The sequence below is a fragment of the Haliotis asinina genome, chromosome 7, assembly GCF_037392515.1.
Source record: "Haliotis asinina isolate JCU_RB_2024 chromosome 7, JCU_Hal_asi_v2, whole genome shotgun sequence".
In the NCBI taxonomy this organism is placed as follows: domain Eukaryota; kingdom Metazoa; phylum Mollusca; class Gastropoda; order Lepetellida; family Haliotidae; genus Haliotis; species Haliotis asinina.
Genome location: NC_090286.1, coordinates 42,027,852 through 42,050,218, shown reverse-complemented (window position 1 = coordinate 42,050,218; position 22,367 = coordinate 42,027,852). Strand labels below are relative to the sequence as shown.

General features: G+C 39.4%; 2 protein-coding genes across 3 annotated transcripts in view; both read left to right on the top strand.

Annotated features, from left to right (window-relative positions):
* The first annotated feature begins 513 nt into the window (after positions 1 to 513).
* On the top strand, positions 514 to 9,992 carry LOC137290473 (spliceosome-associated protein CWC27 homolog). Its single transcript, XM_067821428.1, has 11 exons — positions 514 to 676; positions 2,015 to 2,224; positions 3,287 to 3,430; positions 4,171 to 4,269; positions 4,926 to 5,029; positions 5,560 to 5,629; positions 6,277 to 6,402; positions 7,142 to 7,329; positions 7,549 to 7,727; positions 8,079 to 8,337; positions 8,711 to 9,992. The coding sequence occupies exons 1-11, from the start codon at positions 635 to 637 to the stop codon at positions 8,862 to 8,864; spliced, it is 1,575 nt and encodes a 524-aa protein (XP_067677529.1). The 5' UTR covers positions 514 to 634; the 3' UTR covers positions 8,865 to 9,992.
* A 12,194-nt stretch (positions 9,993 to 22,186) lies between these two features.
* The window catches only part of LOC137290382 (epidermal growth factor receptor substrate 15-like 1), a 33,942-nt gene continuing 33,761 nt past the window's right edge, over positions 22,187 to 22,367 (top strand). For both annotated transcript variants that reach the window (XM_067821281.1, XM_067821282.1), the window contains exon 1: positions 22,187 to 22,219. In XM_067821281.1, the coding sequence (XP_067677382.1) occupies positions 22,193 to 22,219 (27 nt within the window). In that variant the 5' untranslated portion in view covers positions 22,187 to 22,192. The remainder of the gene's footprint in view (positions 22,220 to 22,367) is intronic.

Below are 22,367 nucleotides of genomic sequence, written 5' to 3'. Positions count from 1 at the left end.
TTTACAGAATTTGGTTACTTCATAGTTTAGAAATGTTTCGAATATTTTCATCCTTAGCTCAATACCCATCTAATGAAATAAAAAAAAACGTGCAGTTGTTGCGATTCCAAAATATGTCCACCCTCTTTCGGATTTCAGCACGTCATAAATCGCTGTTGATATTATTTACAAACCGATGCGATCATAGTTTATACCTTACTTCCAGATGACAAGTAATTATTGTGAAATAATTTTAAACTCGAAGTTCGTCCGAGCTAAATTCGATCCCATTCACCTTTCATACAGCCATGACAGGTCTCGTTCACTGTCGAGATTTACACGAGATTGTAACAAGTTTATATGTATTCGATAAATACTGCGAAAAAAATAGTACTTTCCAAATCACTGAAGATTGTGTATAAAACATTAGTTTTCGTATTGATGTAGTCATACAATGTTTTGATCATAATGTTTATATTTTATGATAAAGACTTGCGTAAATTACTAAATGAAACTTAACTTAGTTTAACCACTAGTATTCACTTGACAAAATGGCCGCGTCCATGAAAAAGAAAGCCGGCATCAGTGTTTGATCTATTATGCGCGTTTTCTTCAAATACTTTCAAGAAATTAGTCGCATTCACACGTTTTAAACATGAGTAACATCTATATCCAAGAACCTCCAACAAATGGCAAGGTATGTCATTTTTAGTGGACACTAGTCACAAATATGTTTGTTCATGCCAGGAATGGTGTGGACAGGTGGAGTGATGATTGATGTTTTACGCCGTTTCTCAGTAATATTGCCGCGATGTCGCAGAAGCTTGTAAATTATTAGTCACTAAAAGCTGTGATTTTCCGAAAGTAAACAAAAAAGTTCATTGCACACTATACGACATTTTGCATATTGTTTAATGGTTTTGGTGGAAGCTTATTTCATGATCAAGGTGATGATGATGATGATGAAGCTTATTTCATGATCAAGATGATGATGGTGATGATGAAGCTTATTTCATGATCAAGATGATGATGGTGATGATGATGGATGTTGTTGTTGTTATCTTAGGACAAGTATATGGTACCAAAAACCGCATGGCATATTTTATTGACATAGTATTCTGTCTTAAACTCCACACACAGTTGTCAACACAGAGTTGTGTACGATTCCTAATGCTAACAGTCCACAAGCTGTACAAACGTTTCTAATTAGGGACTATAAATTAAATTATACGGTCTCTGATGTAATCTGTCTCCTTAGTCTTGAGGATCAAGCATCTGCCTTGACAGCAAAAGGTTGGTGGTTTGAAACCTACACTGAAATTACTAGTATGCAAAGATATTTATTGTTGTTATTTTTGCTTGAGAGATCTCACAAATATTATGATGTGTGCCCTGTAGTAAAGTTCATTTACTACTGATGCCTTGAACCAGTGGTTTATTTGATGTAGACTGAGTTATTTACGTGCTGGTATGATATTTGTATAGCAGTTATACCAGTTACTGCAGAAGTTCAGAATTGTAAATTATTGTTCATCTTAGTTAAGTATTCAAATGTATTGAACAGTATTTGATTAGTTGATGACCTTGGTTGTGGTAATGCATGAAGCTATTTGCTTAAATACATCCTTTGGATTTGGTTATGTTATGAACATTCAGAGGCGTAGCTGCCATTGTCAAGAAAATGGTCTGGGCTTACACTTGATTAAACTAAAAGTGCTCTATGGTTCAACTTCTTTATTATACAAGGTCACAACGTTTCGAGACAGATTCTAGTCACTTCTTCAGGTGAAGTGAGGGTAAAACTAAAGGGTTGTAGTATATATACATATAACACATGGGCTACCCATGGTTATCGGTCTACTGTTATGTGTATATATACTACAACCCTTTAGTTTTTCAAATTATCTAAATGAAAAGCTTTGCAACCCATCAGGCTTACATGAAAAATTGACATGCTACGTGCCTCACATTGTGTGAAATCACATCATAGTTTAAATCTGATGAGAAAATTTTGTATCTTTTCTGTCTGTTTCAGGTTTTACTATCAACAACTGTTGGTGATATTGACATAGAGTTATGGTCAAAAGAGGCTCCAAAGGCGTGCAGGAACTTTGTTCAGCTGTTGATGGAAGGATACTATGATGGGACAATCTTTCATCGTGTGGTCAAGGACTTCATTGTCCAGGGGGGTGACCCCACAGGAACTGGCGAAGGAGGTGAATCCATATATGGAGAACCATTCAAGGTGAAGAACATATTGCATATGACAGTTATTCAACAAGATGTCAGGATTATGATTATACTACAGTTTTACCTTTTAGAATTGAAATGTTGGTGTTTTATTGGTGCTGGGTGTTTCTGTTTCACAGAATGTGACAGAATGCGGATTTAATGTTTTCTACCAATACTGGAAAATGTTTCAAGGAGTCAATATTCTCATGTGATGAAATGTGAAAGGATGTGTTGAGTTACATGTTCAGACAGAGCATATGCTTGTATGCTTGACAGGAATCAGTGATATCTGATAAATTGTACAGGCTTTTGAATTACTCAAGGAAAAAGAACTGATTCAGATTTAGTTGGTTTTGTCTGATTTCATGATTTCATTTCAGTAGCCCATGTTTGTTGTAAGAGGTGACTAACGGGATCGAGCAGTCAGGCTTGCTGACTTGCCTGACACATGTCTTCATATCCCAATTGCGTAGATTGTTGCTGTTGATCACTGGGTTGCCTGGTCCAGACTGGATTATTTATAGACTGCCGGCATATAGCTAGAATATTGCTCAGAGCACTCAGATCAGTGCTGACTAACACAATACTACACTACATTGCATTAATATTGAGTACAAGGGATACAGAGGCATCATCAACTGATTAAAGAGTTCATATTATGAACATTCATGCCTTTATCATACTTTACATCAATGTGTCATCAAGGCAGAGTCCAGCATCTCTTGTTATAGTTCAGGTTAAAGTTCAGAAAACGTTACATCATCATCTAACAGGACCTAACCCAAGAGGGTCAAGGTAGAACTGAACTTCATGAACCCTTGCTTGTCGTAAGAGGTGACAAATAGGGTTAGGGGATGATACACACAGACCTGGTGTATCCATGTCGTCATATCCCAGATTGATACTCTTGATGTCAATCACTGGATTTTCTGGTCCTGATAAGTGCATGCATAGCATAGATGGAACTGAGTGCAGTGTTGAACAAGACACATCATCATGGTGTACACTTTGAAAGTTGGTGTCAGTAACAGTTGTTCTAAACTATTGAAGTTTACACTTCCTAGTTTTGTTTCAGGATGAAGTGCATTCCCGTTTGCGATTTGTTCGTAGAGGTCTGGTTGCTATGGCAAATGCTGGTGCCAATGATAATGGCAGTCAATTCTTCTTCACTTTGGGACCAGCTCCAGAACTTTATAAGAAACACACCATATTTGGAAAGGTTAGAGTGTATTTATTTTCACTTTCTTAGTCATTTGGTAAATCACTTATTAATCCATATCACTTTTCACTGTGAGATAGTTTTAATAGTTGAAGGATTTGATGGCAGAAGAGAATCTTAAATGGCGAGTTGAATGGGGATTATATGGTTGCAATAAATGCCTGGTCTGAATATTGCTTGTATGACGATCGAAGCAGATCAACATATATCTCTGTCGGTAACACCATTCTTGTTGTTCTTTGTTCACTCTGTCAACCACTGGTTTTGTCTACAGCTGTGACTAGAGCTGGGACGGGTTGTCTGGATATCTGGACCTGTTATGATTATGCGACTAATAGATTAGACAATGTAATAATTTGCAGTCCCCCATTTTGAATATAAAATGTGGTTAACATTTTGAAAAATTCAAAATTTTAACCTTTGAGGTGAAGAATATCATATATAATTAACATATTGGGTATCAGGGTAGGGTAACTGGGGGTTTTATATCCAGGAAGAAAATTTGGACCATTCCCAGCCCTAGCTTTGACTACTGTAAGTTAAACAAGAGAATGGCAGGAATTTAGAAGGGGGTTTCTGAAAGCTATAAGAACATGTCCTAGAACTGAATGATGAATCTTTCATAATAAACACATCAAGCTCCACTCAGTGTTTGTAGAAATATATAATGTAATGTTATTGTGATGGAGGTTTTCATTTTAATAATATGAACTTCTTTAATGTTCAGATTATTGCTTCAGGTTGCAGGTAACACACTGTTTAACATGATCAAACTACAAGATGTGGAAACAGATGGCAATGATCGACCTCTTTACCCACACAAGATTCTCAAGGGAGAGGTACTTGCATGTATATGCAGTATTTGAAACGAAAGAAGATTGCTTGTTATTATGAATCGTATTTGCTGTATATGATGTCAGATCAGAGATAAAGGACCATTTTGGATATGTAATAGTTCAATTTTCATATTCTTCATAAATGTTCATGTTCATGTAAATTATTACCATAGATAAGCCAATGTCCTAACTTGACCAATAAAATCATCAGTGTCACAATGTCTGACCCCCTGCAATGATGGTCAAATTTCTTGTTTGTTCATTCACATGAAGTGATATGATGTCATTTTCTTACCCCCTGAAAAAAGTTTGATGCAAGTGTATCCCATGGATAAGTTGATCCCCTTCTACAGACTACTATATTTGGCGCTCAAAATTCAGCTCATCAATGGTAATAATACGGTACTGTGTATTTAAAAAAATGTAGTTAATCAATTGTTTTTTAAGCTAATGTATACCAGCTGTTGTATTGCATCGTTGGTGCTGGAATTATTATATGGTTCAATTAACTCATTGTGACTTTGTCGATAGTGTTTCTTTGTACATTGTCTTCATAACAACATCCATCAACAGATTGTCTGGTCCAGACAATCAACATGATTAAACTGAAGGATTGGTAGTTTTAATTCAAGGTGCACATGTTTGTGATTTTGTCTCAGATCCTCTCCAACCCATTTGATGACATTGAACCGAGAGTTCTGAAGAAGAAGAAACAAGAAGGAGAGGAAACGAAGAAACACAAGAGTAAATCAAAAGCTACAAAGTGGGTGAAGTAAAAGAAATCTAACAAGGCTCCAGTCCTCAAGGCAATCGTATCGCTAAGATGATCATAACTCCCACACATAAACATGGACTCATGACTGTCATAGCTTTATAGTCGCTTTGAGGAATGAGGCCCTGTTCACAGACTTGTTAGCAGCTGTTTACGCACTGTTGTGAATAATGATGACCTCCATGTGTATCACTTGGAAGTAGATCATTTGAGAACAAACGTTTTTAAGGGGAAAGTTCAAACAGAATGTGTGAATGTTAACTTGCGTGATCTGGTAAACTGTGTTCTGATTGGTCAATTTCAAAGGTTGGTTAGTATGTTCCACCTTCTGCTATGGTTTTTAAATTCAGTATACCAGTGTATTGAATAATACTGAGCCCAAGGTTACTTAGACTTACAATTCTTAATATCTGACTTTAATCTGATTTATTAATTTTCAGTGAATAAGTGACATAGTCTTAACTTTATGGTGTGGATGGTGGCAGCAGCCTACATTTCATCTGGCTACTGTTTTTTGTCAGAAATTTCAGCTTGCTGTCTTTTGGGGAGGAAGCAGAGGAGGATGAAGAGCAGACAGATAAAGCATCAAAGGTTGGCAATGGGACATTTTAGAGGGGGTTTGTGGGGTTGGAAGTTGTCTGGAAATGTCACTGTTAGATATTAGAGTCAGGTTTGTTATTAGAGTCCTCTGGTTTTCATTGACATTCTCGGACGTTTTGAACTGTTTGAGATATCAATACTGATTATCCCCCGCCAGGAGGGGGTAATAGGTTTATGGTCTATCTTTCTGTCCATCTGTGTGAAATGATAGGGACATATTTTCTATTAAAAAAACTCTACAAAGCTTAACCAAATTTGCTATGTGTTTTCAGGACATGAATGGATTGAGTTCGAAAACGGAAATGGTGTTACTATTTATTAGAGAATTATGGCCCTTGCCATGCTATTTCTTGACAATGTGCGTGCTATCCCGGTATAGATAAGGAGACCAGATGTGGTACGTGTTTTTCAGGAAATGAATATTATGGTGGAACTAAAAACATGAGCCAAATAGGAACAGAACATGAGGTTTGGGATATTGATTACCATTTATTCTTATCAAAAACATGTCTTATGTATGAGAACTGTATGTTTTAGTTGTAAACATTGTTCATTATAGTATTAAATGGTCATAGTATATTTCTGAAAAGAAACTGAAAAATAAATGAAACAAAGTCAGCTTCCTCTTGACATTGCAGCCAATGCGAGGTAAAAGTAAGAGCAGCCATGATCTGATTGACGACCCTCGCCTGAGCTCTGTCCCAGCCCTAGAGACAGAAGAAAGACCAGATGGCAAAAAGAGAAAGTCAGGAGGAGAAACAGAGGTAGGAGTGCTGCAACCAGACCAACTTGCCAATAGTTAATTCAGCATGGAGATGACTGAAACTATATACATTAAATTAAACAAGGCATAAAGTGTCACTAACTAATGTTCATTAGTAATTTTATAAGCAACCAATTCTGTGGTTTATCACCAGTTACACACCTGCTGATAAATGCCAAGTGGTAGATCTGTCTTGTACATGACCCCCCTTCACCATCATCTAAGTTTTATGATCTCATTGAGTAATTATCACAGGAAACCTTCCCTCAACCATAAAGGACCATTCACACAACCACTCATACAACCACTCAGTCACACGATCAGTCACAGAACCTTTCACACAATCACATGATCAGTCACAGAACCTTTCACATAATCACACTCAGTCACTCACACAATCAGTCACACTATCATTCATATAGCCACCAACACAATCACTCATACAACCACTAACGCAATCAGTCACACTATCACTCATATAGCCACCAACACAATCACTCATACAACCACTAACGCAATCATTCACACTATCACTCCTACAAACACTCACACAATCAGACAAGGCATCACCCACTCACTCACATGCTCACACAACCACCATCATTCATAACCACTCCCAAATGAACTCACACTATGACATACCCTCATCAGCTCTGTAACAACCACCCAGACAATGACTCCATGAACCCAACGCCACCCTCACCATCATCACCCAACGATGTACTTGTTTGGGTCCCCAGGGTTCTGACACAGGAGATGACAGTAAAGAAAAATCTCTTGAAACAACAAGGAAGAAGCTCAAAACGGATGAGACGGACAGGAAGAAGGATGTGAAGAAGGATGTCAGTGGGAAGGAAGATAAGAAGAGAGAAGACAGGAAAAAGGGAGACAGTGACAGGGAGTCAGAAAAGACAAAGCTAGACCATCTGTTAGTGTCCATCAACAAATAGTCAACCATGTATTCAGTGCTGATTATCTTAATTCTGTACATGAGATGGGATGTGTGAGTTACTTCATGATAATCCCTGGTACTTCAGCATCTCAACATTATTTTGATATAAATAATAATTGTTTAAATCATGAAATAACCCAGTCCCTTGTTGTTAATGATATGACTTCCCCTCATTCACTCACTCTGTCATTTCAGTGGGGAACTGAAAAAGGAATCAAAGCAATTACAGAAGGAGCTGTCAGAATCTAAACGGAAATTTGAAAGAAAAGCAGATGAAAAGGAAGAGAAAAGCACAAAAGAAGCAAAGAAGGATATAAAATCTGATGGAAAAACAAAAGACTCAAAAGACAAAGGGAAGAAAGGAGCTGATATAGGTACAGTTACTAGCTATTTGATGTTGGTAAATTATCTCCATTAAATTTCTTAACCATTTGTTGTACAAGGGCCCCAGTGGTTTATGAGATGAGGAGAATTCCATTACCAACATTTTCATAGTTCCCTTAGCGCTGAGATAGCTATATGTTAATGTACTATGTATCTTAGCGATAAGAGAGCTTCGAAAATCTAGGCCAAGGATACTTGGCCTGCCTGTCATTCAACCCTGTCCATGTTGCATTTGTATGCCTATGTTTCAGTCAGTGTACCTCAACTATGTTTCAGTCAATGTGCCTGGTCTGTGTTTCAGTGCTTCCTGTCTAAGCGTCAGTGTCTGGTCTGTATTTCAGAGATGATGCCGAAGGTAGACATGTTAGAAGAGTACAAGCAGGAGCGGCAGAAGTACAAGGATCTACGTCAGAAGCAGAGCAAGAAGGGATCTAGTCGTGAAGCAGACACACTAGCCATGCTTGCTAAGTTTCAGAACAGACTTGACAATGTCAAAAAGTTAACTTCACTCTATGCGGATGAGGAAGAAGATTCAAGGAAAGAAAAGAAAGAAGAAAAAACAGATGCTGATGAAGAACAGGAAGATGATGATATGTCCTGGTGTGTAAAACAAGGCAGATAGCGTATGGATAAAGTTATTAGTGGGTTGGCATTCACATGGGTCAAGCATAGACAGACATTTGTTTAGGAAGGTTGACTCACATGCAGGTAATCTGTCATTAAGGTGGACTTTTGTGTAAGCATGGGGAAGCTGATATCTTTCCAGGTAGGTTGTCATGAGGATTTGCATTCAGTGAAAGACTGTAGGTGGGTATAATGCTACATTAGAGGAGACGCTCAGGTCACACATAAAATAAGAAAAAGCTGATGAAGCACAAGTAATTGCTTTGTACCAGAACAAATTTTAGAAATATTGTCATGTCAATGAGAATTTGACATACACAAGCTGAGTCTCTCTCTGTGTCTTTTGCAGGATGGGTCACAAATTACATTTTGAGGACAAAACCAGGAAAGTCATTGATGCCAATGTAGCTGATGAAGACAGATATGAAATTTATGATCCTCGAAATCCACTGAATAAGCGGAGAAGAGAAGCCAGCAAACAATCTTCCCGGGACAGACGGTAACAATGGCTCTACCATGAGAGTATTCATGGGAGACAGACAGTTTAAATGAGGAATGTGTGACTTGTTATGTATCACCTCAACCAGCCTTAATTTGTCTTCGGATGATTATCATCATACATTATACTGGCATATGGTTCGAAGATGAGTAAAAAATGTTGATGTGTCAGACTCGCAGAATGTGACAAGCTGGTGAGCGTCATGAATGGAGATTGATACGTTTTTCTGTTATTGATATTAAAACTTTGTACTGTGTCATGATAACACACTACCACTGAGCTACCCTACTGCCCTGCTAGAAAAGACTTAGATACTAACAGCCCTGTGTCTGATTCGGGGTGTCTTTGTGAAAGTCAGCTGCTGTGAAAAGTCCATGTTTTCAGCATTCCAGTGGCCATGAAGAATTTGAAGGGAGGAAACTCTGGTGCCCCTGTGTGATGCAGTTATAAATAAATAAATCCAGGAAGGTTAGATGTTCAGTCAATAGATAGGTAATGCTTATATGAATATGTCATTGAGACAGAAGTGAATTATTCCAGGAAAGTAATATGTTTTGTCAAAAAAGAGTGAAAGTTTGTAAGTGTGAAGATGTGTGGTTAGCCTGGTTTTGAATGGATCATTTAACATGACTTAATTATCCATTATGTATAATGAGTTCTGTTTCACAATCTCATGGCTTTGTTTGTGCTTCTTAATCATTGAGACCATAATCACGATTCTACAAAATATGTTACATTTAAGTTCCAGCATACATGTTTGAATATGAAAATGAGAGTGCTTGCTTAGCATTCGCTCATCATTCCAAAGGCCGGGGTTGGATTCCATACATGGTACAATAAATGAAGCCTATTTTCATCTCAGTCATCATGTCTGGGCTGTTCTAAATCAAAGCAACAACTCCAACGATTCAAATGTTGTAGCTCTTTCTAAAGGTATTGGATCACTGCAGGAAGATTGCGTTGTTGATCTTTCTGAGATGCAGAGGTTGATGATCGTGTGTATCCAAGTCATTTGATTCTGGTTCATTGTACAGTATCTACTGTACAACTTTGTTTTGTTATAAAGATCATTCATGTATGCATTGAAAGTGAATGCCATTATTCATCAAATAAATGTCATTATATAAGTCAATATGTTTTGTTTTGTGTTGCATAGATTGTGGTTCTGTTTGCAGTCTGGTGTGAAGACAGACAGTATTTTAGACAAATGTACGGCCTGGATAATTTCCTAGTACTGTTGTACACAGGAGATTGTGGCCACTTTGTGATTGTGGTACACAGGGTATGGAGGCATACTGTCAACAGGAACACTACATCTGTGGGTACATAAGGGGTGGTGGGTTGGCTAATGGTTAAAGCCTCAGTTTGTCACGCTGAAGACCTGTGTTTGAATACCCACATGGGTACAATTTCTGAAGCCCATTTCTGGTGTCCCCTGCTATGATATCATTAGAATATTGCTAAAAGCTGTGTAAAACCATACTCACTCTGGGTACATAGTTACTGTTGGTATATGGACTTGTACTACACTGGAGATTTGGGACACATGGTGATTGGGTACATCTTACACAGTTATGTGGGCATATTCTGAATAGGAACACTGGTGATTGGGAGCACATGGTGACTGCCTCATACAAGATATGTGGGCATATTTTTAGCAGGAACACTAGAGATTGGGGGCACATGGTGACTGCCTTATGCATGATATGTAGGCATATTTTAAGCAGGAACACTGGAGACTGGGAGCACATGGTGACTGCCTTACACAAGATATGTAAGCATATTTTAAGCAGGAACACTGGAGATTGGGGCACATGGTGACTGCCTTACACAAGATATGTAGGCATATTTTAAGCAGGAACACTGGAGACTGGGTGCACATGGTGACAGCCTTACACAAGATATGTTAACAGATTTTAAGCAGGAACACTGGAGACTGGGAGCACATGGTGACTGCCTTACACAAGATATGTAAGCATATTTTAAGCAGGAACACTGGAGATTGGGGGCACATGGTGACTGCCTTACACAAGATATGTAAGCATATTTTAAGCAGGAACACTGGAGATTGGGGGCACATGGTGACTGCCTTACACAAGATATGTTAACATATTTTAAGCAGGAACACTGGAGACTGGGAGCACATGGTGACTGCCTTACACAAGATATGTAAGCATATTTTAAGCAGGAACACTGGAGATTGGGGGCACATGGTGACTGCCTTATACAAGATATGTAGGCATATTTTAAGCAGGAACACTGGAGATTGGGGGCACATGCTGACTGGCCTACACAAGACATGTATGCATATTCTGAATAGAAACACTGGAGATTGGGGACACATGGTAAATGTGAGTACATCAAGCTGTTGCCGCATTGTGACTGTATTACACACATTATGAGTATATGAGAGTACATTCTCCACGGTCCAGCTCTGGTCCCATTGTGTTGAAATCACTTGTTCTTGTCCTGATGTATTGAGGCATCAAGATTGATCCGATAGTCAGCCAGAGTCATCTGATTGCTAGTAAAATATCAGACTCAATTCTTAACACGACACTGTTATATGAAGGGCGTTAAGCAATAATTTCATGTGTTTCAAGAAAAAGATAAAAATTCCAGCGAATTGTTGGATGAAAGGAAATGAGGTTTTACGTTATGTTTAACATTTTTACACGCCCTCATATCCTGTGACCCGTGAAGGTCGGGGGTAGAATAGGCCTTCAGCAACCTATGCTTGCCTTACAAGACGACTATGCTTGGCGTAAGAGGCGACTAACGGGATCGGGTTGTCAGGCTTGCTGACTTGGTTGACACATGTCATGGGTTCCCAAATACGCAGATCGATGCTAATGTCGTTGATCACTGGATTGCCTGGTCCAGACTCGATTATTTACAGACCGCCACCATATACCTGGAATATTGCTGAATGCGGCGTAAAACTAAACTCACTCTTATCGTGTATAACACGAGATTTGTCGATGAGGGAAGTGAACTCTCTCCTTGGCAAGTTTTGGTCCTGGCTAAATGCTTTTCGCTGTGCTTGTCCTCGGAGATACCATGAAAAGTATTGAATACCGCGCTTGAACAGAGAGTAGTCACTCCAGCCCTTCTGTTTCTATCTCGCAACCAGGCACGTAATAACAAATACCGTCTTTTAATGTCATTTGGTATCAAAGGCAATCAAAGGCAGATCTTGTTGACTCAAGATCAGTAAAATGATTCAACAGTCTTTAGACCTTCTCAGCCACGTTTCGCATTCACGATCGTTCCTACGGTAATCAAATGTCAAGATTAGTTGTTTCTGAAGTTTCCTAATGAAGTAAGCTAAGTATACTCTCTGGATATGCCAATATATCTTTCAGTATAACACGTGTTCATGTTTTCAAAGGGAAACATAACCAATGCTTGATTAGGTAACATTTTGTGTCTCAAATGTTTGTTTTCTCACATAAGAGAATCCAGGAGCGGTGGGGTAGCCTGATGATTAAAGTGTTCACTTTGGTACAATATGTGAAACACCCTTGATATTGCTGGAATATTACCCAAAGCTGCATAAAACTATATTCAACCAGTCAGTGATTCAACACTGAAACTGAAACTCCATACAGGCAATACTGATGAACCCTTCAGGATTAAATTATCCTGTCAGTTGGCGGCTTAAATACTCTCCCTGTTTCTGTATATAATCTCCATTCTGGTTAGGCGTTCGCTCGTCATGCGGAAGACCCGGGTTCAATTCCCCACATGGATACAACGCGTGAAGCTTATTTATGGTGTCCCCCGACGCGATATGGTTGGAATATTGCTAAAAGCGGCGTAAAACTAACCTCACTCACTCATCTTGGAAGTGACGTCACAATTTCCCGTTACTATTTACCCGTTTCACACATTGTAACGAAATTCATTTCACTGAATTAAATTTTAGAACCGGACACAAAATGAAGTAGTGCTGTTGAATAGATCCAAGTGATATATAATGACTGAATAGAAACATAACACAAAGGATGATGGGGCCTGTTTTGAACACTATTTATATCAGAACGTATTCACTAACGTTTGGCGTGAAGCTCAGGGTTCTGTTTGTAGAGATTGACCACTTTAGTGAAACTGACGACACGTAAACACTGGTGTTGCCTGATCAAGCAAAATAATTAGGGCTGCGCAATATAACCGGTTTACCGGTATTACGGTTCAGACATGAAAACGATCCGTATTGCGATACGCTGATCGAAAACCGGTAATTTGACATGCATTCAGAAAACTTCGTAACACTCGGAAATCTTCGAATATTTCATCACACCTCTAGACAAGTTAAGTTCCGTCTAAGTTGTGTTCGTTGTTTCTCACTTTTGTTCAAGTGTTTCACAATGTTTTGGATCTGAGTGTTTTAAATATTTACTCTGATCTCCGATATGTCCTGATTAGGTCAAGTTGCGGTCTAAAATTTCACTGTTTTTCTTGTTTTTGTGTGTGTTTTTTCTTGCAAGAGTGAAGATTAAAGTTTACTATTAAAGCTTAATCAAGCATAGTGATGGTGGTTTGATTTTGTTTTATAAATCAAGCATTAACTATATTATAAGTAGTTTTTTTGTTTAAACAATCTTCTTGCAAAATATTGCGCCATACATATCGCAATATATGCTTTCGCATCGCAGTATATATGAAAATTCTCTGCAATACCCACCCCTAATAATAATGGTGGGCACAACTTGAGATGCGAACCTAGTCTGCGTCCTGTCTGTAGCAGCCAGTAGGCATCCAACCGATGACCTGAAACGGCGATACCGTTCGACGAAGTCAAAACCAATTATGATGTTGACAGAAATGGAGACGACTGTAGAGCACTTAAACCCCGACAGGTGGCCGCACAGACGACAGCGGTCTCTCTGGCATGAACATTTTCAAACATCAATGCAAATTTGAAATAAAGCTTTCTCAAACACATAACTAGTCTGTCGTACAGACCCTAAAGTATAAATATCCAAGAGCGCCCACGCAAGTCTAGAAAATGTGGCAAGTCTAGATTTCCATAGCTGCTGAACATGAAGAAAGTCTCAGGGCTCCATTTCATTAAATTATTTTTTGTTCACTATGAACGTTTTTTCAGTAAAATATGTTCATTTCAGAGACTACCTGTTAGTCTAACATATGACAAAAAGAGTCTTGTTTTTTCCCCATTACGTTTTATAAAAGTAATGTTTCGGTCAAATATTAGCTTTCCTTCAGAATAGAGTGTCTTATAATTCCTTAAGGGGAAGGTGTTCTTCGTGTGAGAGTCATAGACTAGTCCGTCCGCAGAATCTAGTCACGCCACAGACCTGGAGGATGGTTTCTCTATGGATACTACGTGTGAAGCCCTCACTCAACAACCATGACGTCACTTGGAGTTATTATGACGTCACGTTATTGTATCAGTTTTGCTGTAGCCGAAACATTCACGGGTCGATCTCTGAACGTTCACACGTAGTCTTACTGGTCTTCAGCAGGCGTTCCAATGGTATGGGCATTGAAGAATTCATTCATTTTGTTACATAATGACATGGCTTTCTTTTATCTGTGTAGATAATTGGGTGTCCTCCCAATACGACTACTCTCCAACTGGACTACTTCCCAACTCGACTACTGTTGAAATACTCATTTCAATTAGGCACCCTTTATAATAATGGACTCATTCCACTGACTTAGTTAAGTAAAGAACATAACATTTAAAAAAAAATAATTAAATAACCAGGAAACAGGACGGATTGATAATCCTCACTTGTTTGATCAGCTATTTGTTTATACAAACATTAGTTTTATCTGATTGCATCTTTAAAGTTGTGTTTGTGATGATCCTTAAAAGAACTGATCAAAGTATTCTTGTATAAACAAACAAACAAGCTTCAATGCAAAACAAAGGAGTAGTAGCAAGAGGTAGTAGAGAGTTAAATGTCTCAACGTCTCAGTTTTTCAAAACTTAACTATATAAGATTGGAATGGAAATTTCATGTTATAACTATGGCGAATGTTCAGAGAGCAGAGTTTGTGATATCACAGAGAGGAGCCCGGCAGGTTATACATCAGAGCTATAGATACAAGCTGAACCGCACTGGAGATACTGCAGTCTAGTGGAGATGTGCTCAGACTGGATGCAAAGGAAACATCTCTACAGTTGGCGAATTCATTCGTACTGTTACAGGAGCACACAACCACCCACCAGAAGATGAGACATCAATGAAGTTGATCAGCAACCTCCGCAAGCGCTCCCGTGAAGAAACGACTGCAATTCAACAAATCTACAACGACGAAATCAACAACATCCCTGTAGAAGCTGCCGCCACTGTCCCGCCCCTGTGCTCTGTGAAGTCTGGACTGTATCGTCACCGACGCAAGACAACGCTTGCACTTCCAAAGGACCTAGCATCGGTCAACATAGAGGGTTCCTGGGCTAACACCAAAGACGGTCGCCGATTCCTGGCAGTTAACAGTGGCAGAGAAGACAAGATTCTTGTATTTGCGACGGATGAAACACTTGAGATGGCCCAACAAGCAGCAAGATGTTTCCCCTCATGTTTTGCCTCTTACCAGACCGTCGCCGAGAGACTTACACTCGCTTGTTCCAGCAACTGAAAGAAGTTACCCAGACCCCTCAGCCCAGACGTCATCCAGGTAGACTTCGAGTATCCTGTGCACCAGGCTATTCACGCAGAGTTTCCTACCACCGCAGTCCGAGGTTGTTATTTCCACTACTCCCAGTGTGTCTGGAGAAAGGTGCAGGACTTGGAACTTGTACGTGCCTATAAGGACAACCCTGAAGTTGGACGTTGTCTGGAACCACAACAACACTGAAGGGCCGAGAACAAACAACCACCTAGAGGGTTGGCACCATCACCTGAACCAAACTGTGCAGCGCTGTCATCCCAACATCTTCAGTTTCATCTCCACCATCAAGTCCTTGGAATCCTCAAACAGAAGACTGCTTGCTCAGATGATGCATGGTGCCAACCCTCCACCCAGGAAGAGGAAGTATGTTCAACTGGACACTCGTCTGCAGAACCTGAAGACCCAGCTGCAGAACAACCAGAAGACACCCTTGGAGTTCGTGGACGCTGCAGGAAGATTGCTGAAATTAGACTGAACACTGTGCACATGATATACCTGTACCTAGCAACATTCAGTGATGACTATTTTGGCTATGCGACAAATTAAATGCGCTATGTGATAAATATGTGATAAATGTGTAATGTGTTGTATGTAAAATAAACATGAGATTACACGTGTGTTTATATTTTTGTTGAAAATGAACTGATCCAAGAGTCGCATGATAGGGGTGACAGGTAGTAATTAGAAATCAGTCGTCCATTAAGTTTGTGTATTTAATGAGTAGTCCAGTTGGAGAGTAGTCGTAATGGGAGGGAACCGATAATTGTCAAGTAATCTGCACCCTTCAAACGCTTATATCCCTCAGTCATATCGTTCTTTCATTCATGCAGCGAGTCGGAGATGTCGGCTCCCAGGCGTCTGTCGAACTCCGATTGTGAGGGGTTCCATCCTGAGGTGGCAGAATATTTTGCTTCTTCAGGACCGATAGGTATGTAACGATCATCAAGATTTCAAAACGTATTCAAATCTAACACAGATTTACAATTGTAGACTATCATCGTTGATTCCGAAACCATTTTCCTTCTTTTGAAAAAAGGCATCAAATATATTAACCAGGGATCACAAAGACCAGTTATAAAGATACAATTAATTATATAACATGAATTTGTTGGACCGAGGCGGATAAAATGGAATAATACATTTATTCACTTAATGATACTTTCTATTTTGTTTAGTAACAGAGGAGGGCTTCAGTTTTTCTACTTTTACACTTGCACACACAAGTCACTCATTCTATCAAAGTGTCACTAGAAACCAAGAGAGTATCATTCCCATCTAAAAACATTTGTAAAGTCCCCGTTTCCTGCTTGCCACCCACTATTATCTCAGACCAAGCTAAAGTGCTTAAAATTGCCTTTCAAAATCGGCTTCATCGTCAATGTCTCTTTTTTTCACACCGTACAAAATCGCGATTCAGAGCATTATTTGTTGTATGTTTTGAAATGTGAAAATCGGATACAATACAAAGATAGTCAGGATAATTCTGATTACTTACAGCTGACATTTATGTACAAAAGATACCCGAATCAAGGAAAGAGTCCTAATAAAATCCCGTGTACCCTTGTCAGCGAAGCCGACATTTTGAAAGAAATCAGTCATCATCTTGTACACGGGATTTTATGAGGACTCTTTCCTTGATTCAGGGATCTTTTGTACATAAATGTCAGCTATAAGTAATTATTCTGACTATCTGTGTATTGATATGTTTTTATCGTTTGCATCGTTAATGACAGGAGATGCCAGACATACCGTTGTCATTCTGCGTGATTTAGCGTCAGTCATGGCGTCACGCTGCACCAAAAGTTTGACAGTTTCTTATGAATTATCAAATGATTGCATTGTATCTATTTTTAATTTGCTATTTCTTGCTACGATATTCTTCCCCTGAATATCTGAGCGTATTGAGCCATTGTAAGCAATGATTACACGACTGGATGCTGGATAAATTACTAAAATGCTACGCAGTGTAAAATCAGAATTTTTCTTTGTTTACATTTCAAACAAGCGCTGTCCTTCGAACACAGAGTTCGTTCTTATACCAAGTATGTTTCGTTTCGTTTTATCGAGACAGTTGGTATTGATGACAAAGACCATTTGTAATTGATTCTACGATATTTGAGGAATTCAGTGATGCATTTGTCGAAGCTGACTATGAAATATACATGATGTGATAGGCGTCTGCTCTACAGACGTCTCAATACCGGCATTCTGGAAACGTGATATTGTAAACGCTATCCAAAATGGCGGAAAGCGCACTTCGACGTTCCTGTAAGTGTGTTTTCGAAAACATCCCAACCGATTCTGGGTTAATCGGCGACGTTTCAGAATTAGCATTACTGGTTACGTGAAAACTTGATATCAGTGATCATTAATATGCTATATTTGAAATTCAGTACTCCCAGTAATTATCCGATTTTCACATTTCAAAACATACAACAAATAACGCTCTGAAGCTATTTTGTAAGGTGTGAAAAATGGCGACATTTACGATGAAGCCTATTTTGAAAGGCAATTTTAAGCACTTTAGCTTGGTCTGGGATAATAGTGGATGGCACTCAGGAAACGGGGAATTTTCTGCAGAATTCACAACTGTGAAGTATATATATGTGCGTGATATATTTAAAATTTTATTGGACTTCAAAGTGATGGGTGAAGGGGAGGGACATTATATGTCCCTGTGGCGTCCAGGGGGTTAAGACTTTACAAATATTTTTAGATGCGAATGATACTCTCTTGTTTTCTTTGAAGGACATTTTTGAAGTTGGTTTGAGGAAGAATGATGACAGTTTTGTACAAGTTTTTTCATTCTGTGCAAGGGGAAGTTTCGACATTGATTCGAAACGTCTTGCTTGACAACGACATCAGAATCTATGTCGAAACTTCGCCTTTCACGGAATGAAAGAAGTTTCATATCCATAAAATTGTCATCGTTCTCTTATTTGTATGTATTTTTCAGAATTCCATGATTCGGTCCCAGAGTCCGTCACAATCAAGCCAACGCCCATCCTTCCTAAGCCATCATGTCAGTTGGAATGTTGTGAAGAGAAGAGTCAAGCGGAGCTTTTCGAGCTGTGCAAGCAGATGATGACTGCCATATACGAGGTGGACAGTCTCCGAATGGACCGCCTAGATACTGGACTCCGTGCCTGGTCTCTTCACGTGAAGAACAAACATCTCTGGATACAAATCGAAGAACTCTGTAAACTAAGAGCCTCCCTCTGGGAGCAGGTGGCTCGCCTGGTGATGGAAGTGGACATGCTGAAAGGGAAGGGACTCCCTGTACATCCAGGAGATGTTGAAGGTCATGCGCCTGTTCAGGGGACAAGTGTCACACTGACCACGTGCTTGGATCAACCGAGCCAATTAAACAATGTGTTGCATCAAAGAAAAGGACCCTCTCACCGTCATCTAACCTTACCTGAAGACGCAATGTCACTCCCAACCAATTTAGCTGAACACAAAAACAAAAGTTCGAACTCACTTTTTGGACGTTTTATCAAACATTTCAGAAGTAACAACTCCTGATGTACTTTTCAGTTCTATTTTAGGAATCAAATACAAATTTGATATGAGATCTTAAGAACCCTATGTTGAGTGTGTTCAAGACCAGCGCTGTGTCCTTTTTTCACGGCAGGATCCGCTGATCTGGAGTTCAAATTGTAGATCATCGGCAATCCTTGGCCCTGCGCACCAAAGCAACATGTCTACCTTCATGTCTGGTTTTATTCAAACCGTAGGCTGACATGTCGTAATATGACATGTTGATATATGCTTTCAGTTTTTATTTTTTTGTAAACGTCAACACTAGGGAACAAACATGTTTTTTATCGACTAAGTGTTTACACATTTCAAAAAAGGGCATTCGTCAAGAACGGTAATAAAACGGAGGATCCTAAGTGAATTTGATCGCCTACAGCAGTGTTGTGAGCGATATGAAAGCCGATTACTGTCGCCTTGTGATCTTGTGATGTATCAAACTGATACATAAAACGCCGGACAAACGAGGCAGATATGGGAACAGTAACTCATTGTTTATAAATACATGTGGGGTTTGCGTCCTAAAATACAAACCCGTACTCTGAAATCAAATTCATGACAAAGATTTATTATTTAAGCGATAAAAATATTGTGAACTTCCACTAAATATCACACTATTTCACAGTTGTATTTTGTCATTTGGAGACAGATGTCAAAGACTTTTTCAATTCGATATGAATCATTACGTCCCTTTTGAATGCCAGGATTCTGTGGTCGAGGTTCTGTGGTTATACTCCAGTTATAAATTACTGGATATTTATATAGCGCACATATCCATACAACTAGTGCTTGCTCGAGGTGCTGGTATTTGTTTCCCTCAGTCATTGGATGTCAATCTCTACGTCACATCCTATTATCAACCTCAACGCCCTTTGGAGTATACCACTCTTGCTGCCACTAGGAGCACAGAATCCATTGTGGCTCTGTCATCCTTACGAGGTACCCAGTTTACAGCTGGGTAGACTGGGACACATTGTCACAGCACTTTTTCCAAGTTTACTGCACGTTGCTGTACCCAGCTTGGTGTTTGCATGTGTTCATGTGGCCACCATCAGGGCCCACTTGCACAAAGCAGTCTTAGCGCTACGACTATCTCAAGCCTATGTTGAAGAATGGGAGTAACAATCATTGTAGCACTAAGATCGCTTTGTGTAAGTGGACCCTGGTCATTTACCAACGGATTATTGGGTTCTATCAAGTGCACTGGGTCTGCACACAAAGTTGACTCCAAGTTTTTCTCACCCGGTCACAAGCGCGTGCGATTCTAACACCTCACCCTCGCAGGATCACCAGCCTAGCTAACTCGCCCACACGCCGATGCATTGCCTTCACGGGAAAAGCTTAAAGCCTACTCACCACCTGGGCAGTTTTCCTCCTTGCAGAGCAGCGCAAATAAACCAAAGAAAAACAAATTTAATTGCTGGGCGTGAGGTTTCTTTATTCTTCCGGAAACCGGCAAATTATTTAATCGTGGTGTGATTAGTGAAACCTTACCATCGGGTACAAACGTTGTGTGATAGCCATTGCTTTCTCCTTGTCCACATTTGATTATAGATATATCGTTGTGTGAAAATATGTATATAGTGTACGTCTGTGGTGCATCGGTTGCTTTGATCAGGGATAATCTACAACAATCTCTTTATAGTCTCCCTGTTTTGATCGAGGGAAATCGGATGGCATATTTGAGTGCCGTATGTTTGAGTGCCTGTTGCGTGCAAGAAAAGAAGACTCGCTTTGATATTTTTTCTACGCTTTTTTCAGCTCCCAACCTGTACTTTGTGGCTCCACCAAAGATCGACAACATGTCCCTAAATACGCCGGGTTCCCTCCAACATTTAGCCGTCACGCCTTGACACAGCTGAAATATTGTTCAAAGCACCCGATCCGTCAACCCAATTCATTTATTTAAGATACCGACATACTACTACAACAAAATTAAGTAAACAAAACAAATAATAATAAATCAGTAAACTGGAGGACCCCATGTTGTGTGGCAGTTGGTGTTCAGGATCTGCATGACGGACTGCATGACATTCACGGTCTGCATGCCAGACAAGATGTACAGCATCTTATCAGATACTTGCTCTTTCCGTCTTACAGTTGAAGAGGAAGTTCAGCGGCTAATCGCTCCACACGCAATGGCTTGCACTTGAGTTCTTATGTTACTAAGTTGAACTTGGTATTGATTCAAACACATACAGGTGATCACTTCAGTCGCTCTCGCACTAGGTCACCCACGACGTGAACTTGCCTCTCCCACTAATCAGTTTGGATGACAACTGACTCCCAACAGTTTGGATGGCATGTTTCATATTAACACATAACACGGTAATTCACGACCCAGTAAATATTTCTGCACATATATACCGGTAAAGATTGACAGTGTTTGGCATTCAGTGATCCCACATTACTTCACGGGAAAATGTATACTGAACAGCAAAGGAAACGCAATTTTGGAAACCCTGAAATCTCACAAAAGTTCATGTTTATGTCTTCTATTTAAACACCAACACCAACAAAAAGCCAGAGTTATGTTCCTTTTGCTGTTCAGTATATGTTATTTTGTAGCTTTTTTCAAATATAACGAAATGCTGTCTGAAATAGAATCTGGAATTTTATGAAACAGGCATGGTGCAAAAAACCCAAAACCTCTGATGCTGAGGGTGTGTTTGTCAAGTGGAAGTCATCTCCTTTTTATAAAACACGCACTTCGGGATATTTAATGGTCGACCGAATGAATACTAGCACACAGGAAGCATAAATATGTGTACATTTACAAGTACATTTATCCCAGCACTTTATGCCATCGTGAGGCGACAATTCAAGTTCATCATTCTATAGATGCCATTCAAAGTGTTAATAATAATAAAATGATCGATCAGAAAATATGTTCCGATCACTTTGAACATGAAGTAATTAACATATCAACTGATTATCTGTTCCCGGAAGACTACCGATAGATTTGCTCATGGTTTATATCTATGGGAACAGCAAATAAAAAGTGTCATTTAACGGACTCATGATTTAAACTGACGATTTTGTCACTCAATATCAAAATAGTTGACACGCCTCCTTCTACCCTTTGACCTTTCATTAGTATGGCCAATCAGCGGTCGTCATTTATTCTATGCAGTTCAACTGGCAAGAAATATGGCGGCCGTCCCACCGCTTGCACAGGTTTGTACGATTTGATCACGGTGTTAAATGGTGATTCTCTCTGCATATATGCACAATTTTGTCAAGACACATTGTGAGCTTTCTAGAAGTTAGATTTGTCTTCGTTCAGTTCGTTTGATGAAATATTCATATTTGATGAAGCCAAAAG

What these genes read in the sequence shown, in the direction of transcription:
- LOC137290473 (XM_067821428.1), top strand. Translation starts at nt 635, where the DNA reads ATGAGTAACATCTATATCCAAGAACCTCCAACAAATGGCAAG. An exon ending in TATATGGAGAACCATTCAAG is followed by an intron (nt 2,225 to 3,286) that starts GTGAAGAACATA and finishes GTTTTGTTTCAG; the next exon opens with GATGAAGTGCATTCCCGTTT. An exon ending in ACAAGATTCTCAAGGGAGAG is followed by an intron (nt 4,270 to 4,925) that starts GTACTTGCATGT and finishes ATTTTGTCTCAG; the next exon opens with ATCCTCTCCAACCCATTTGA.